This window comes from Eulemur rufifrons, chromosome 30 (assembly GCF_041146395.1).
Source record: "Eulemur rufifrons isolate Redbay chromosome 30, OSU_ERuf_1, whole genome shotgun sequence".
NCBI lineage: Eukaryota > Metazoa > Chordata > Mammalia > Primates > Lemuridae > Eulemur > Eulemur rufifrons.
In genome coordinates, this window is record NC_091012.1 from 102,871,994 (window position 1) to 102,891,697 (window position 19,704).

Below are 19,704 nucleotides of genomic sequence, written 5' to 3' on the forward strand. Positions count from 1 at the left end.
CCTTTAGTTCTTCATTTTGTGGTTGCTGCAGCGTGCTACAGGAAGATGTATTGCATCAGCTCAAACTTCCTCGGATACCAACTTTAAGAGGCCTGAGTCATTCAAATCATTCCCCAAAGTCCTTCAACCACCAAAGGCAGCAAACAAAAGTACTGCTAATTAAATGTGTAATTAGGGTTTATTATAACCAGCACATATTAGTTTTAGATCTCATTCACCACTGCTTTGAATTGGCTTTGCCCTGTTTTTATTTGTGCTTAATTATCCCTGTTTTATACGCATTTAATTTTCTAAGATACTTCATATCCTTTCTGGATTTAGACAGAGTATAAATTCTAAATGAATAATAAACAATAGATTAAATTTATGTAGAATTGGCTCTTTTATGTGCTTCAGGTACTGTTCATAGTACACTGGGGCCCCTTGCAAAATCAAAGTGCATGGTACATTTATGTCCATTTTATAGGACTTAGAACAATTTTGCTGATTTAAATGATTACAGAGACTTACAGTTATATATTTGCTTTTACTATATATTTTTAGTTATATCTACAGTTGACTTGGTGTGGTGTTCTTGGTCAGGAACACAATCCCCAATAATAATAATGTTCTTACCAGCAAAGGCAGTGCACATTACAACAACTCACTTTAGGAGATAGTTGCAACACATTCCAGGATGGAGGAAGGGGAAAGAGAAGCTCTCTAGAATGACCATGTTTCTGAGAGTATTATTTACTTTCTGGAATATTATAGGTCAAATTTTAAACTCTGACTTGTTTCCTTTTCCTGTCCAATGTTCTCCTGCGTCACCAGCCTCCTTGTTAAGGAGCCAGTAATAAACACGGAGTGCAAACTCACTCTCCTATTAGCCTAAAATAAACAATTGGGAAGGTAAGTCAGTTACAAATCCACTTTAGCATAGAAGAGGACTAATGAAATACTACTTGTTTTATGTTAAATATTGGGCTTTCATTTATGATTTCATTGAGAAAAATATAAGATTCTACTACTAAAAAGATTTTAAAAACACTGGACTAGCTGATCCCCAAAGGCTCTTTCCGGTACATTCTATGGGACTATAATACTGAAGATACAAAGTTCCACTGGATTCACATCATGGTTTCTTACTTTTACTGTAGAAAACACTGTGATATGAAATAGGAAAAATGTCATCGAGAAAGCAGATCAGACTCTTATAAAAGTGGAATGTGGATCAAAAAAGGCTCAAAACAGTAGGAAAAAGGACACTAGATAATATAATTATTTCCTCCCATTTTTAGCTTTTGTAGTTTAAATTGGAATTTGGCATACAAATAAACTGAAAGTTGGATAGTTATTAATTATATGACCCATCAGCCAACCTTCCACTTCAGTCATGTTACACTAATCAATGGTTGCGTGTCATCAATCAGATGATATATAAAATTTTGTCAGTTGCCTTTAAAATTTCAATAGGACTTGCTCCATATACTTTATTTTTCACATTTTAGTCTGCATCCTATGATTCCCTGGTCCTGACCTCACCTGCCCAATTCAAGCATGATCTCACTTCTACTGATACTTTTGACTGTCACTGCCTAATTTAATACTGGTTTTCTCTCTAGGTTTGAGGAGGATATATTGTTCCCACTTACTTCAAACAGCTTCATTTTTCCCCCAAACTTCTACTTGATTTTTTTTTTATTATTTCAATCTGTTTGTTAAATTTCTCTGCTAGGCTTCTGTTTTTTTAATTTTTTTTAAATTTCAGCATATTACGTGGGTACAAATGTTTAGGTTACATATATTTCCTTTGCCCCAGCTGAGTCATAGCTTCAAGCGTGTCCATCCCCCAGACTGTGCGCACCACACGCATTAGGTGTGTATATACCCATCTTCCACTCCCCTCCCATCTGCCTGGCACCCAATGAATGTTATTACTATATGTGCACTTAAGTGTTGATCAGTTAATACCAATTTGATGGTAAGTACATATGGTGCTTGTTTTTCCATTCTTGGGATACTTCACTTAGTAGAATGGGCTCCAGCTCTATCCAGGATAATACAAGAGGTGCTATATCACAATCGCTTTTTGTGGCTGAGTAGAACTCCATGATATACATATACCACATTTTATTAATCCACTCATGTATTGATGGGCACTTGGGTTGTTTCCAGATTTTTGCAATTGTGAATTGTGCTGCTATAAACATTCGAGTGAAGATGTCTTTTTTATAGAATGTCTTTTGTTCTTTTGGGTAGATGCCCAGTAATGGGATTGCTGGATCAAATGGCAGTTCTACTTGTAGCTCTTTGAGGTCTGATAGGCTTCCGAATTCCGTCTCTATGTTTTTTTTTTTTTGGTTTTTTTTTTTTTTTTGAGACAGAGTCTCGCTCTGTTGCCCAGGCTAGAGTGAGTGCCGTGGCGTCAGTCTAGCTCACAGCAACCTCAAACTCCTGGGCTTAAGCGATCCTACTGCCTCAGCCTCCCGAGTAGCTGGGACTACAGGTATGCGCCACCATGCCCGGCTAATTTTTTGTATATATATATTTTAGTTGTCCATATAATTTCTTTCTATTTTTAGTAGAGACGGGGTCTCGCTCTTGCTCAGGCTGGTCTCGAACTCCTGACCTCGAGCGATCCACCCGCCTCGGCCTCCCAGAGTGCTAGGATTACAGGCGTGAGCCACCGCGCCCGGCCTCTATGTTGTTTTGAAGTTCATTGAGCTTCTTCAGGACAGTTATTTTGAATTCTTTGTTTGAAAAGTCACCTATCTCTATCACTCCAGGATTGGTCACTGGTACCTTATTTACTAATATTTCATTTGGTGAGGTCATGTTTTCCTGTGTGTTCTTGATGCTTCTGTATGTTCATTGATGTCTGGGCATTGAAGAATTAGGTATTTATTTTAATCTTCACAGTCTTGGCTTGTTTGAACCTGTCATTCTTGAGAAAGCTTTCCAGATATTCAAAGGGAATTGATTGTTGTGGTCTAAGTCTTTGGTCACTACAGCCATATCAGCACTGGAGGTGCCCCAACCCCAGTAATGCTGTGACTCTTGCACACTCCTGGTGGTACTGCTTGGTGAACTTGGGAAAGATACAAGAGAATCGCCTGGATTACCAGGCCAAGTCTCTCACTCTCTTCCCTTACTTTCTGTGCTGGGCTGCTGGAGTTGGGGGATGAGTGCTGTGGTCACTCCCCCATGGCCACCAGCACCAACCAGATCACATCTGAAGCCAGCCCAGTCTCACCCGAAGCCAGTGGTGACTATTGCCTGGCTACCTCTGATGTTTATTCAAAGCCCAAAGGCTCCTTAGATGGCAAGTGTTGAATCCTGCCAGGACTGGGTCCTTTCTTTCAGGGCAGCATGTTTCCTTCTGGCCCAGCATGGGTCCAGAAATGCCATCCAGGAACTAAAGCCTAGACCCAGGGGCTTCAGGAGTCTGCTTGATACTTCATTTTACTGTGACTGAGGTGGTACCCAAGTTGCAAAACAAAGTCCTCTGAGCTCTTCCCTTCACTTTCCCCAGGTGGAAGAAGACTCACCCTGAGCCACTGCCGCCTGTAATTGGGGAAGGGGTGACACAAGAACTGGCTTGGCTGCAGCTGCTGGTGTCTTGCTGGATCACTTGCACCCCCAAGTCCACTGGCTCTGAGCCAGCACAGCCACAGGAATTGCCCAAGGACTGCAGTCTTTTTGGCCTGACTGCCTTATGAATTTAGTTTAGGCCCCAGGCTGCTTCTTGTCAGCCAGTGGTGGGACTAGCGGGTACTCAGGTTTTGGGGTAGAGGATTTCCCTCTGGCCAGGCTCCTCAAAATTCTCTCTCCGTTGTCACAGGTAAAAGTCTGCCCTGTGCTGTGTTCTCCTTTGTCAGGGCGTCCCTGAGTTTCAGTGCAAAGTCCCACAATCACTTCACTCTCCCTCCTCTGGGCACACTGGTGCAGCACTGCCGGAGGATGGTGGAGGGGTGGCATAAGCAATGCAAGACTGTCCTTTCTGCCCTCTTCAGTGCCTCTTTCCTTGATATAATGTTAAAGCTAGGTAGAAAATAAAAAAAAAAGCTAGGTAGTATGTTTGCTCACCTGATTTTTGGTTCTTGTGAGGGTATGTGCTTGTGTGGATAATTGTTGAATTTGGTGTTCATGCAGAGGGATGATCAATGGAGGTTTCTATTTGGCCATCATGCTCCTTCCCCTAAACTTCTTATATCAAAGCTAATTTGCTGTCAGGCAATCTCTCATATCTGAATATAATCCATCCCTGAAAACTAGTTAGATGGTGAATTTTGGATAGTGGAAACCTTTGTTCCATTATTTAAGTTGGAAAAGCAATAATACATTCCCATTCCATCTAAAAACCTCAACCACTTCCTTCAAATATCACTAAAACACTCTTCAATGCCCATGTAACAATCTTCCAAATATGTAACATGTTATAAAGCATTTAAAACACCAAGTACCTAATTATTGAACACTTACTGGACTAATTAGCAGATATGTTTGCATGTAGTTCACAATGATGCTGTACAATACTGGATAAAAAGAAACAAACAGGGCCGGGTGCAGTGGCTTACACCTATAATACTAGCACTTTGGGAAGCCGAGGTGGGAGGCTTGAGCCCAGGAGTTGGAGACCAGCCTGAGCAAGAGTGAGACTCCATTTCTACAAAAAATAGAAAAATTAACTGGGCATTGTGGTGCACACCTATAGTCCCCGCTACTTGGGAGGCTGAGGCAGGAGGATTGCTTGAGCCCAGGAGTTTGAGGTTGCAGTGAGCTATTTATGATGAAGCCACTGCACTCCAGCCCAGGTGAGAGAGCAAGATCCTGTCTCAAAACAAAACAAAACAAAACAAAAACAAAAACAAAAGAAACAAAAAAGCAAACTGTCAAGCTGTCTAGAAATGTCTATCTTTGTTTTCCATCATTAGAAGAAAAGATGGAGGAACTAAAAAAATTAAGTGCTGGTGAGGGATTGTGGGAAGGAAAAATAAGGCTTTTTCAAGAATGTCTAAAACAGAGGACTCACTAGTGAGAAGCAATATAATAAGAAAACCATGAAGAGAGCTACTAAAATGCGTGCTTTGATTCCAAATGAAACCAAGTGAAGTTCCCCCCACCCCCCACAAAAGTCTTGGAGATCTTGTCACCAACTTGAGCAAATTAAAGCAGAGAAGACCATAGCAACGTCAAAACTATCATTTTAATTAGTCTTAACAGTCAAGCGGAGTAAGTAGTTTGCTGCTAGAGGTGAAGAAGAGAAGAAAGGGACAGCAATATCCAAATTCTGGGTAAGAGAAAAGTTATATTCTACTCAAGCCCGGCAGGGGGGAAATTGTCACAGTAAGCATTAATCGAGGTTAGTGAGAAGGGTACCAACTTGTTAATTTTCTGAAATCAAGAATCTTATTCTTTAGCTTCATTTACTTCCCTCTTTACTGTTTATGCTTAGCTGTTTTAATAAGGCTACATCACATTTTCCTTTATTCTGCAACAGACATGTACAGTGTTGTGAATAAACCATGAAATAATATGTTAAAGGTCCATAATAAATGCAAATGTCACTTATCAAGGGAAAATTAACAATCAAGGTCATTATATAATGGGAATCAGAAACTACTGTTAGATTTGGGGTTCAGAGGATGGTGCCATGATGCTGGAGCTGACCTCAGAACACTGAGGACTCAATTGACAGAGTCCAGGGTTAATGAAAACTTTCCCAGTTTCAAGTCTCTCTACTCACAGACAATTAGCTTAACAAATTTTACTCAGCAAGTACCTTTCATTTCCTACCTTAAACTAAAATCCCAGAAGAGAATAGGTAGAGACATAAGCAGCCAGAGAAGGCAAATGAATGAACATCCAGGATTGTGACTGTTCCTAGTTGAGTCCTGAAAGTGGTACTTTCATCCCCTTCTTATTCCTGGAGGTAGGGGCCAGGCACAGTCCCCAGGCCCACTGCCTCTTGTTTCAAAAGAACAGTGCAAAGCTCTGGGCAGGTGAAGCATCAAGCCAGTCTCTCAGAATCCTGAAATATTGTTTAGGAGCCTCTTGTCCTACCCCTGTGCTTGAGGAAAACTGGGGTTAGGAATTCCTGTCCTCAGGGGCCAATATCTCTTTTACAGGCTCTTTAAAGCAAGAGGCTTAAACAGTAAATGCCTATAATGCTTCGGAAGATGAAAATCTCTAAAGAGTACAGACAAGGCTTAAGATGCTGATCTTACTTAGTAATGCATTACACTTGCCTTTTAAATCATCGATTCAACCTTGGTTGGATTGTATGCAGTTTATTAACTCTCTCAATTTTCTACCACACTTGATTAATGAAAGGTGGATGAATTGAATATTCTACCTCCTTATAATTATTGATAATGTCCTCACACATACTTATTTCCCTTCTGGGTGGAAGGTACCCAGCTGAGCATGATAAAGGTAACTTTGTGTTCAAGAGACAAGGCCATTAGGATTTTTTGTTTTTGACATATTGTTAAAAGTGACTCAATAGAGCCACAGAAATTTAGATTTTCCTTTTGGGAATTTGACAATGGGAAAAAGGTGGATTTTGTTTGGGGCTTCCTTCTCTGAGGCCAAGTTACAAAGACTAGCTAGACAAGGGAAATCTGAGTGTCCAAGAAAGTGCAGCAAGTAAATGTGAGATCAAACCACCTTTTGTATATGGAAGCAGCCACAATAATTGTGTCTACATAAAATCTATACTCTTATTGCTTTACATAGCAAATCCATCCCTGAAAAGTTATGTTTCAAGCACATGTTTACCAATCAGATCATACAGAACTTTGACTAGATGAACTTTAAGCTAAAATTAACAAATGTTTCCTAAATACAATGTAGAACGATGAACATGATCTAATAACTAAGTATGTGTGTGTGGGGGGGATGTGGTTGGGGCAGGGAGGAACCAGAGACACAACTGTACATTCCCTAAAGTCTTACTGCAGACTATGAGCATATATTCAGAAAAAATAAATGAAAAATATAGCAAAATATTAACAGTGATTATCTCTGAGTAGTGGGGTGCTAGATGATTTTTATTTACTTTAGGAAACATAATTGACTTTCCACATTCTCTGAAATTAGCATGCATTCCTTTATTTTACTATATTGAATTTTAGTTTAAGAAGAGATATGCTAAGGCAGTGGTCCCCAACCTTTTTGGCACCAGGGACCGTTTTCATGGAAGACAATTTTTCCATGGATTGGGGGATGAGGTGGAAGGATGGTTTCAGGATGATCAAGTGTACTACATTTATTGTGCACTTTATTTCTATTATTATTACATTGTAATATATAATGAAATAATTATACAGCTCACCATAGGTTGGGGAGCCCTGCTAAGATAATTGACTATAATAGGGAATACCTCAGTAAAGCATCTGGTAAAACAAATAATCACCACCTGTATATTTGTTTTGGTAATTGGTTTTCTCATTTATCAGTTTTGCTTCAAGGAAGTCTCATCTATGTGATTTTGTTCACCATAGAATCCTCAGTGCTGAGCACATAGCACACAGAGCAGGTATTCAATTTTGTAAGAAATGAATGAATTTTAAAAATTTGGAAAACATTAATTGAGTCTTATTGAGTCTTATTCTTATAAATATGCTTTGCAAATTTTACGAATTTGGGACAATCAAGCCCTTTATCACCATATAAGAATAGACATCGAAGCCAACACGTGATGAGAAAACCACTGTAGGATGGTTCGCTCCTGTTATTGAATTGGCTAATGCTGCTTCTCTGCTAGGTAGGGGCCTGTATCTAATTGGAAGTTAATAGCAAGTGTGTCACTGTTTATCATCAACTCTTGATTGTCTGTAGTATTAGAGGGTAACAATGATGCAGCTAATCCCCAAATCATTTCTGTTTGCTTTGGGAAAGAGGTATGATTTTTCCCCAGCAGGTTTGCCTTCTTAATTCTTTTTTCCTTGGACAGGGTTTGCTTTTCCTGAGAGCACAGCCTGTCTGGCTGATGGGGAGGGCAGCAGGAAATGGGTCACGGGCAGAGGGAAGCCAGCCTAGGATTAAACCACCCTTCAGCCTTAGGAGCTGAACTTAAGGTTCACTGGCACCTTTGAGAGGGATATTATCTTTTCTTTGCATAACACTTACCAGTCTGTAGAGAGGGTGGGTGGAGAGGGCACTTTTTCTTAGAGGTCAGGCTTTTTATTCCCCTCTTTTCTTTGTTATTTAAAAAATCTCTTTAGGGGAAGAAAAGTTCAGTGGTGTTGGTGAGATTATGACCAACTTGCCTTAGGTTAGGAGGATTTTTCTTTCAACTTTTTTTTCCTTTTGGATGTGGAGAGGAATAAGGTCTATTGATTTTAGTAAAGTTGAAAGTATCTTTACTTTACTTTAGTAGATACTGTTATGATGGAACGGGTTTTTCTTTGAAAATATCTCAAGGGAAAAGATGCCTTGCTTTTGGTGCAGTTGAGGGTGCACCTCTCTTTAAGTTTGGAGGATTTCCATTTTTTAAAAAATAGGTTTTGTTGAGAGGACCTACAAAGGCCACTTGTTTTAATGAGGTTGGAGAGCCTTCCTAGTAGGATTTTTCTTTCTTTCCTTTCCTTTGAAATAATTTATTTGGGACAAAATTAGATTGGGGACATCTCTCCTTGAATAAATTTCTTTTTCTTTCCTTTTTTTTAAACAAAAAGAAATAGTAAAAAAAAAAGAAAGAAAGAAAAAGAAATAGTAAAGTCTGGAAGATAAATAAGGTCCCTGGGATTGGGTGAGATTGGATGCATCTCCCTCCTTGAAGAAGCTTGAGAAAGAACTTTTGTGTGTTTTTTTCTCCTTATCGTGGAGAGTGGAGTGGGTTGGTCATCAGGAATAATGTGCAATTTCTTCAGTAAGGTGTTGGTGCATCTTTCTGGGGGAGATGTTCTTCCTTTCAACCTTTGAAAAATGATTCCTTGATTTATTTTTTTCTTCCTCTCTTTCTGTCCTCCTCTATTTCCTTTGCTCCCACCTCTCCACTTTCCCTCTCCCTCTCTCCTTCCCCCTCTTTCTTTCTTCCTCTCTCTCCTCAACCCTCTCTCCCTTCCTTCCCCCTTCCTCTCTCACTGTCCTGTCCCCTCTCCCTCCCTCCCTTCTCCTCCCCCTCCTCTTCCTCCTTTCTTTTCCTCCCCTTTTCTCCTTTCCCCCCTTTCTGCCTCCCCCTCCCACTTTCTCTCCCTCCATCTCCCTTTCTCCCTCTCTCTGTTTCTTTCTCTCTCCCTCCCTCCTGTCCCTCTCTTCCTCTCTCTCCCTGTCCCCTCTTCCCCTCCCCTCCCCACCTCTCTTTTTTGTTTTGAGAAAAATGTTTTAGGACTTTGGTGAGTTAGGGGGCATCTTCATTCCCTAAGAAGGAGATTTCTCTTTTAAAATAGCCTACTCAAGTTCTTGCTTCTCCCCCATCCCAATTCTAAATGTATTTGCTTGTTTTAAGGAAAAAAAAAAGGCAGCTTTTTTGAGGCTGGGGACACTTTTCCTTAAGAGGACTTTCTTGGCTTTATGTTTCTCCCCTACCTTTGCTATTTATTCTGTAAATTTTAAAAACCCTATATTAAGAATGAAGCTTTTGGCAAATTATATGAATGTATTGAATTATCACATGTACCCTGAAAATATGTACATCTATTATATATCAATAAAAATAAAATTAATTAAAAAAATAAAATTAAAAAGAATAAAGCTTTTGAGTCTGAATTAATTTGGGTTAATTCCCATTAGAAGGATTTTTTTCTTCTTTTAAAAAAATTGCATTTTTTGTGTTTTTATGAGAAGTTCATGGGTCTTTGTAAGGCTGAAGCACTTTTCTTCTTTAAGAAGATTTTGTTTTTATTTCATTAATAATATCCCCTCCACAAACACAAGTACCTTTCCATTCTCAATTTTCTTTTAAATCTTAAAAATATTGTATTTTAAGAATAAGTTTCATGTTCTTTGGTAATCTGGGGGAGGCATTTCTTTTGTTTCTATTTTTCCCTTTCTGTGAATTAAAAATTCAAGAGATTTAGTATAACCAGGGACCTGTCCTTTAATATTTCTTTTTAAATTAAAATATGTATATCTAGAGGGAGGATTAGTAAATTTCATTGACTTTGATGATTTTGAGAGTGCCCTTTGAAAGATTTCCTTTTGTTTGTTTTTCTTAAAAAAATTGAAGGGGTGGTAAATAAAGGTTATTTTCCTTGGTGAGGTTGGAAGCTCTGTCTTTAAGAGGATCTCCCTTTCTTTTAGTTCCTTTTTCCAATTTCTCTTTTTAAATTCGTTTGTGGGAGCATAGCAGGCTCATTATCTTGAGCTTGGGGAGACGGGATGGTCTCTTTCTTTTACTTATTTTTAAAAATTGAGATGTAATTTATATACCATAAAATTCATCATTTTAACATGTACAATTCTGTGGGGTATAGTGTATTCACAAGGTTGTGCAGCCATCATCACTCTAATTCTAGAACATTTTTTTATCACCTCCAAAAGAACCCCTGTACCTTTAGCCATTATTCCCACTTCCCCCTCCAATATTCCTCCAGTCCCTGGCAACTACTCATCTCCTTTCCATCTCTAAGGACTTGCCTATTCTGGACATTTTACATAATTGGGAGAAATAATATTAAGGAACTTTGGTGAGATTAGTGGACCTCCCCTTTGGAAGATTTATTTTTGCCCCCATAATTTTCACAGGGGATTGGGCATGGGTCATGGAGTGCAAATAAAATTTATATATTTCATGAATTTTTTAAGGTTCAAAATACTGTTTAACTTAAGATGATTTCTCTTTCTTTTCATTTTTAAAATTTTCTTTGGAGGATATAAGCTTTGTGAGCTTTGATGAGGATGAGGAGAACCTCCCTTTAGAATTTTTTGTCTATTTTTTTCTTAAAATAATTTTCAGAAGAGGGATAAGTTTCATTATCTGGGGTCACTGTCCATTTCTTTTTAAAAATTCATAAATTTGTTTTTTCTATTTTGAGAAGAAGATCTATTTGCTTTGGTGAAGGGAAGGCATCTTCCTTTAGAATGGCTGCTTGCTTTCTTTTTTTAAACCTTAAAATTATTTTTTTTTTCCACTGACAGAATTATAGTCAGTGGGCATTGGAAAGGTTTGGCAACCCTATCTTTAGCAGGATTTCTATTTATTTCCTTTCCCCCCAAAAACCCCCCAAACCAAAAAAGGTCTTCATGAGTAATCAGTTCAGGATCTCTGCCTCTTCTCTTTCCTTCTCAGGTTCCTCTTCTATGCTAGCCTCCTCTGGGAGCACCAGAAGTAGAGCAGCAATCACTGCTTTGGAAAAAAATATCAGAGCTGATGAATGTCAGCTTAAAGACTATTCTTAGACAAATGAGGATCCTATGTGTCACAGAAAGCCATATATTGGATATTGTTTTAAAATCCACAATACCTAATTTAATCATAACATCTTATTAGCTGTCATGTTTCATTTTTGCTCTTCTTCACTCTTCTGCCTTGTTCAGGGAAATAAAAGGGTTAATAATGCAGAGGAAACCATTCTGTAAACTGTAAAGTGCTATAGGAGCAGAAGGGATTATACAATCCTTATTATAATGTCCCTGGATGGTTTCCTGGCCTTTATGGATTTTTTTACCCTTTCCTTGGAAGCACTTTGGATAAAGGCTCAGCCTTTTGGGCTGCGGATCTGCAGAAACTCCAGGTGGAGCTTAAAAAAAAAAAAACGCATAAGAATTTTACTCTCAGAAAGGAAAGACCACTGACCAAATACCTTATTATCTTTTCTAGCACATCCTGCAGCAAATGCTTAGGAGCTCTCAGAATATACCAAATAAATCAGATGGTATCATCAAAGCCTGGCAAGGAAGGGGGAAAGAACCGAAGAGGAAAGAAAGTAATTTAATCCTAACCTTCAACAGGTTAAACATTCGAATCTATAATCTTAAAGCTGTTTACAGTTACTGCAGATACTCTGTTCACTTAGGAAAAAATTTATTACGCCTGAAGCCAACAATATCATTAGTCTGCTGCTGTCGGGGCTGCATGGAATAAGGACACTTTCCAAGCCTTTTAAAAAAATTGTTAGTAATTTCCCTCTTAATTATGGTTCCAATATCCACTCTGAAAACGGAAAGATTGATTGACTGCATTTCCTTAAGGGCTATATATTCAGGCTATTTAAATAAGCATTTACTTCTCATTCTAAAAACCAATGAGAACGAATTTTCATTCATTCACAGCAGCAGCCTCTACTTTGCTAGAAATGGAATTGATAGGTTTCAAGCTTCAGCAAATGTTTACTGAGCAAAATCATGGGGGGCTACATTGTACTAGGTACTGAGAAAGATGACTCCTTTTTTGAGAAGCTCAGAAATAGGTAAGATAATAAAATATTCAGGCAAGAATTACCAGTCATCATCAACAAATGCTTGCTATTTTGCAAGAAAATATGTGTAAGAAATGTCAGTTTTGTGTGTAGAACTCTTCTGTCATGGTTTGGGGATAGTGGTAATTACTGTATAGTCATCGGGAGGGATAAACAGACCCCTTTCACTCCCCCACAAATAAAAGAAACAAAAGTGTATTTCTCCCAACATTTTCACCAATCCCTCATACGGTGTGATTATAATTTCATACCTAGTCAAAACTCAATGGATAAAATATATACTGTCTTTCTTCAAGCACAACTGAGAGGAGAGAAACAAATATGGTCTACTTCATATAAGCCCCACTCGCCCCAAGAGAGTTATACCATTGTTAAAGAACCAATTCACACATCCTTACTTACACTTGCTGCCACCAGGTGGGAGACCATGGCTCATTTCCTGGGAATCAAAACATTTTAGAAAGGAAGGAAATAGACAGGTTTGGTTCACAGACTGTGCTACCCTGGTAGCTACTTGGAAAGGAAACATGAGCCCCCTTTTCTCAGTCTCTACCCTCATGCATGGCATAGAATTTGTAACCAGCAGGTTCTGAAACCTTACTGAAAACCCAAAAAGAGAACAGGTACAGGCTGGTAGATGTTGCTTTTTTACTGCAATACCAGTCAGCAAAATTACCTGGGAGAAACTTGCAGTCACATTCAAACACTTGGTTTTGCTCATTTCCTCCTTTCAATTATCAGGCTAGTTTCATGCTTGCTCTGTAGGATTTCACTGTGTGATGAGACCTGTATTTTGTTTTGTTCCCTGAGATTTTGTATGTGAGGGTGTGTGTGTGTTTTGTTGTATGGTTGTTTTTTCTCAAGCTTGCCTAAAGGAGGCAGTATTTGAGAACAATGCCACCCCAGCTAAGATGGCAACCTGTTTTCCTTGAATGTTAAGATGCAAGCCAGCTGGTTGTAGGTGCTATTTTTCTGAGTAGGGTGCAGCAGAGAATGATTCTGTCACTGACGATCAGATGTTCCCAACTGCACCAGAGAGCATACTGATATTGAGGGTGTTGTAAGAGGGTCTGGCTCCCAGCAATTTGAGCATTTACCCAGATCCTTTGTATCCTTAATCCTCCAGAGCCACTGATTAGTTAATCTACATGGCTTTCTTGATGGATGGTCAGGGTTCTTAACCCCATCCTACAGATAAGTGATTCAACAAATGACTGTATCTACCAAGGGCAAAATCAAACCCCTGGGGTCCTGGTCCCTGCCAGTGCTGCCAATTGTCTGAATGGGTACTATGTAGAAGAAGCTAACCTGATTCCCCTTAGCTTGATCCTCGTCTGTCTGGCAACAGACATTTTCCTGTCAAACTGGTAGGAGATGCTTTCACACTGGGGGATGCTTTTCATGCATAGGTTGGGCCCCCAGTCAGTCTTCCAGAGGCCAAAGAGGAGATGTATTCACTGTTCATCCTAGTAATTACACCCCCAGGTGTCCGTTTCTGAGCCATGTTATGGAAATGTCACTTAAGATGGCCACAGGTCAGGTGATTCTGGCTAGTCTCTCTCCCACCTGCTTAATGCAAACTCCTCCAAAAAGACAAGAGCAAGCACTGGGTTAGGGTGATCTCCCTTGTCCAGTGGCCCCTCCCTTCCCCTTCTGGAGATCACTGCAGGGAAGGGCATCTGCACCACCCCCTGGTGAGAACCGTGGTTTTTTTTTTTTATTTATTTGTCTGGGTCCCCTACCATCCTATTTTATTTATTTATTTTTAAAGCTCTGCACTTTTCTTCTGTGAAACTTTTCGCTTTAGCCTTCCTCTTTTTCAGTCGTTTACCACTGCAGATATTTTGCAGACTCAAGCCTCCCTCCTCAGAAGTCAGTAAGCAACCAGCGCTTCCATTTCGTTATGCCCATTTCTCTCCCCTCCCCACTACAGTCCCCATTCTACAAGTGTGCGGTCCACAGAAGAAGGTTCCTGAGCCATGTCCCTATGTTCTGCCAGGCGGCAGGATGGACGGACATTGTTGCTGTGTTGTGTTATTCGTTTGTTTCTCTGTGTGTATGTGTGTGCGTGTGTGTGTGTGTGTGTGTGTATGTGTGTTTTCCTTCAGGGGAAGCTAAATTGAGATGTATGAATGCATTATCATGATTTTCACAGTTTCGTGGAACGAAGTTTAGGGGAAAGGAAGAGTAGGGGGAACAGAGAGAAAGCAGGAAAGACAGACTCCCCCTGACGAGCAGATGGGCTTTCCTGGGTCCAAGGCAAATACAGAAAACCTTCTTCCTCCCTCCTTCCCTCTGGGTGAGTGCTGGAGGATTCTTCACTCATCTTTTTGTCCTCCCCTGGCTATGTGCATTGGTTTAGAAGGCGTCGCCGTAGATTGGTAGAGAGGAGGGTTCCCATTCACACGCTCTCAAATACCAACTCCTATTTGCGTGTCTCTAAACCAGGACTCCTGTACCATTCCAACTGGCCCTGGTGCGGGATACCAACTGTCCGTTTGAGACACTGCGCATCATTGTATCACTGTTTGCACCTACCTGCTGGGAAATCCTGCAGACAGATGGAATGGTGGCTTCAACACACGCATGCTCTCCCCCTCCTCCCGGGCGAACCCTGCCCTTCCCCTGCAGTGCGCGGGGGCGCCGCCCATCCCCTTATTTCCACAGGGAGTAGCAGCGCCCAGCAGCCAGCAGAGGCGCCGGGCACCTTCCCGGAGCGCCGCCAGTTGCGCCCAAGCTGAGGTGCCCCCTCCTCAGTGGCAAGGAGGGGGACAAACAGGCGGCAGCTCCGCAGCTTGGGCCTCTGCAGCAGTGACCAGGGCTAAGAGGTGTGTCCCACCGCCCCCACTCAATCTAGTCCGCAGTGTACCGGGGCCAGCCTCAAACACTTTTCCAGATCTCTTGCGCTCCCCCGAGGGTGTCTTCCTCCTCTTTTTCAAGATATTGGCGCTCACTGCACTGTCGCTTCTCCCCGTGGGGAAAACTGCTACGATTGTCAGCCCCTGCTGTCACCCCGGTTTCTAGCCCCAAACAGCCCACTCTGACTTCCCACATGTTGCTTCCCGCCTCCCAACCGCTTCCCACTCCCCTGGTCATCCCCATCCCTACATCTTTCCTAGGATCTTGGCCAGCCAGTGGCAGCCAAACGGGATGCAAAGGGGTACCCTGAGTCCCTCAAGCTCCATAACCATCCAACCTCGCCTTGTTGCTTTCCCTGCTCCTGGGGGTCTTTTTCTTACCTTTATTCTGGACCACGACATTGGCGATCGAGGTGATGGAGATGACTGGGTCTTTAGACCCTTCTCTCGAGTGTCCACCGGACATGGCAATAGACATGGTGCTGGACTCGGCTTCGGACCGGACTCTGGAGCTGTCTCAGGGAAGGACTCTAGGGCCGGTTCTGTGGCAGGTTCTGGGGCCGGCTCTGGGGCCGGTTCTGTGGCAGGTTCTGGGGCCGGCTCTGGGGCCGGTTCTGTGGCAGGTTCTGGGGCCGGCTCTGGGGCCGGTTCTGTGGCTGGTTCTGGGGCCGGCTCTGGGGCCGGTTCAGTGGCTGGTTCTGGGGTTGGCTCTGGGGCCGGTTCAGTGGCTGGTTCTGGGGTCGGCTCTGGGGCCGGCTCTGGGGCTGGTTCTGGAGTCGGTTCTGTGTCTAGTTCTAGGGCTGGTTCTGAGGTCGCCTCCGGACAGGGTCCTGGAGCAGGCTCTGGACAGGGCTCTGGTGCCGGTTCTGGCGAAGGCTGGAAGAGCGGCGGCGGAGCAGGCGGCGGCGGCGGCCACGGCGGAGGCGGCTCTGGAGACTCCGCGGTCTGCTCTCCATCCTGAGCCCGGGCAGTGCCCTGGGCCGCGGCAGCTTCGCGGTCCATGGCCGCACACCACCTCAGGTCTGGGCAGTCCGCGCCCCAGAGCTTGGAGGGCTAAAGTACCCTCGGGCGGCCCGCCCACTCCAGTCCGACAATCCCTCGCAGGGTGCCAAACTTTCCTCCGCCGTGCTCCATGGCTGGCTCCGCTCTGAGGTCTGACTGGGGGGCGCTCGGCGTCTCCCTTTGCTGGAACACGCCCCTCGGTGAGCGCACACCTCTTCGTAAGCAGCCACGGGTCCGATGGGCGGGAAGCAGAGGGGCTTGCGAATGCGGACTGGGCAGAGCGCTTGATGACCTAGCGACGCGCAGGAGGGGGGGGGGGCGACAAAAAGGGGAGGGGTATTGGAGCTACGTGGGGGGGGTGTTGGAGCCCAGCCGCGTTTAACCCTTTAGTGACGCAAATGGAAAAAAAAAAAAAAAAACAAAGGCGAAGTTGAGGGTCTTTGCAATCCCCCTAACCACTCAGCCCTGAGCTGCTGCTCTAACAGCTTCCATTCTGTGTCTACTCTCTCACCTCAGCAGCAGGTGAGCCTAGCCTCGGACCAATCTCTTGCCCCCCATCTCCAAGCCTCAGTGGGCAAGTAATCCTTTTTATCTAACCTGGGAAAAGAATTTAAGCGACATGGGGTTGGGGTAGTGGGGGAGGCGGGGGGTGGCTGGAGGTGGTGGTGGGGTGTTCCGCCTCCTATGGATTGCAGTAAAATTTGCCCCCTACTCTGGTTTTGCGTTTTTGAGCTTTACCAGATCCAAGTCATTTGCCGTTGAGTACAGAGTTTGGGATGCTTCAGGAAAGGAGTGTGATGAGGGAAGGTTGGAGCCCTGGCTTTCGGCAGACTGCAGATGTAGCCCCGAGAGCAAGGCGAGTGCCCTGGCAGCAGCAACTGGGCTGCCCGTTCGGGAGGGAGCAGAGGCTACCTTGGTCTCCACAGCTATCTGGGCGTCTGGCTGGCTCGCCTTTGCAATAGGAGATTGCCTTGTGCTTTTAGCTGGATTTTCCAAGCATCGGCAGGAGTTTTTTTTTTTTTTCCCTTTCTTTTTTTAACCAAACTTGTTAACGTGTGTGTGTGTGTGTGTGTGTATCTTGGGTTGGGGAAATTAACCTCAACACCCACACCTTTTCCACCTCCTAAAGCGCTCTGACATTAGGGATGGGAGATTCTCTTGCGAAGAGAACAGCGGGTCCCTACCGCAGCACCCTTCCCACCACATCCGGAGACTTTAGAAGCTCTCTCGGTTGTAGTCGTGTACACATACATACAAACCATCATCTTAGTCAGACCTAGACTTTAGATGCCAATATACTGTCAATTGCAATTAAAATTTGAGAAGACCACCCGTTAAGCCACTGTTGGGTGGGGGCTGGGAGAGGAGAAACGTCTATAAACCTAATTTGAAATATGACAAATGAATTTATCTCCCACACACATAATGCTGCAGTTGTGGATGGCAGTCTTCCTTCTGCAGCCCCTCGTCTTGCCATCTCCTCCCAGACCATAGCCCCCACTATTCCCTCTTCTTTTGCCAACTGACACTGACCCACCCAGAATTTTCTAGAATCTGCAGCATTTTTCTGTCACCTACACCACATCCCAGCAGTAAATGATACCGCAGAACACGATCTCACCTAGCCCCCTCCAAAGATCAGAATCTCTGATGAGGTCTGCATTTCCCAGATCCTTGCTGCAGCATCGCAGCCTAAGCCCACCCTCCTGGAGATGTGTCATACTGCTTGGCAGCTACTAAGCTAATTCAGGGATCATCCTTAACCTCTGGGGATGGGGAAGCACAGGGGAGGTGAGCTTTATCAAGTCTCTTCCTGCCAATAAATCCACCCTATGGCCCACTCTCTTCATTCTCCTTGGGCTTGTTCTCCTCTCTCCTACCCCATACTCAAGCAGCCAAGCTGCCTTTAACCTCAGTTCAGAATTGCAACATACAGGTGCCAGATCTGACCAGCTGGTAAACCCAGGCTTGGAGATTGTTTCTCGAGGCTTTCACACCTTGATGAAATCCCTGTCCTTAAAAGGGGCCAATATCCCACATTTAAATTTTGCTTTTCACTAAATTCCAGCCTATGAGTAGAAGATCTTAAGGCTGAGCAGTCACAGAGTAAAGATGGCCTCTTGGATTACAGAGCAATGGCATGGGGTATGGCATAGACAGTGTGTTGTCAAGCAGGATACCACCAGGGGACAACTTGGAGCTGTTGCTTTATGTACACTCTTTGAAACACTTGTCTATAATTCTATACTCAATCACAATGAGTCCAAATTTATGATGTTAAACTCTTGCTGCAAGATCATTTTGATGTTAAATGCTAAAATAGTTGTTTATGCATGGCTTTTGCTTCATTGGGGTGGGTTACTGGAGATATACTGGCTGAATTATATTATGATTAGTTTTGAGGGCTCTAAAAATTATTTCTCAGCACATCACAAGCTGCCTTATGTCATAGTAAGGGTCTTTTTTGTTTGTTTGTTTGTTTGTTTTTCTTTTGCATCTCCTCAGCCCAGCCCTGAATACAATGCTTTACATTGGGGGATTGGGTGGAGGGATGGTCAGAATGGTTGATTGGCGCCTGATTTGGGGAGGCACCTTTGCTGTAATTAATATACCCTCCTTTCTGCCATAACCTGATGGTTTCTTAACAGAGAAAGCTTTACTTAGATGCTTGTGTATTTTCCTCACAACTTAACCCAGGGATGAGGCCATAGTAAGGATTCAGATAATGTCTGTTAAACTGGATGATTCATTGCAGGTTACTGGTTAGGGTGTCTTTTTCTGTATTGCTTTTTAGCAGTATTTGATATTTCAGATGATTAATAATCTCCTATGAGGCTCTTTTCTAATTGAACAATACTGATAAAAAGGCCAAGAGCTACATAAAAATTTCTCCAAGCAGGCATATCTGGAATGATGACCATCTTCACAGAGGCTTGGGTGGACATGGTTCTGAATGTCCCAGGGCAGAAATGGTCCATAACCTGGGATTTTGGGCATATTATATAAGTTACCTGATTGGGCTGGATGAAGGATTGATGAGTACAGTGGGCTCATATCTTTTGAATATGTAATGTACTACCTTGCCCCTTCCCCCAGCATTTACCCTGATTCTATCCAAAATAAACTTTACCCAAGCCAGTATGCAGATTCTTAGATTTCAACCATGCTTGGAGTTCTGGAGAGGCAAAGAAGAGAAAATGTGAAAAATGTGGCAAAATTAAATCTCTTCTCCCTCCATTTTTTTCATTTCCTTTTCATGATTGAATGAGAGAGTGACACTGGAGTGCTAGAGTGAAAGCTCTTTCCCTCTTGACCAGTAGCTACAAATTCCCTAATTCCTCCCTTATAAAGCAATTTGGGAAGAAATCAGTGCCTCTCCTGAGTCTTAGCAGCTGCCCACCTCCCCCATCCCTGCCACCTCAACAATGTGCAAAGCTAAAATAGCAACCTTTACAATAATCTACTAAATAAAATAAAGAGATGGGATGAAGAGCAGC

At 42.7% G+C, this 19,704-nt stretch overlaps 1 protein-coding gene across 1 annotated transcript in view; it reads right to left on the reverse strand.

The window, feature by feature from the left end:
• Positions 1-16,207, reverse strand: part of DGKK (diacylglycerol kinase kappa) — a 107,011-nt gene extending 90,804 nt beyond the window's left edge. Inside the window, exon 1 of the mRNA XM_069464036.1 lies at positions 15,587-16,207. Coding sequence (XP_069320137.1) covers positions 15,587-16,207 — 621 coding nt within the window. The remainder of the gene's footprint in view (positions 1-15,586) is intronic.
• Between the last annotated feature and the right edge of the window lie 3,497 nt (positions 16,208-19,704).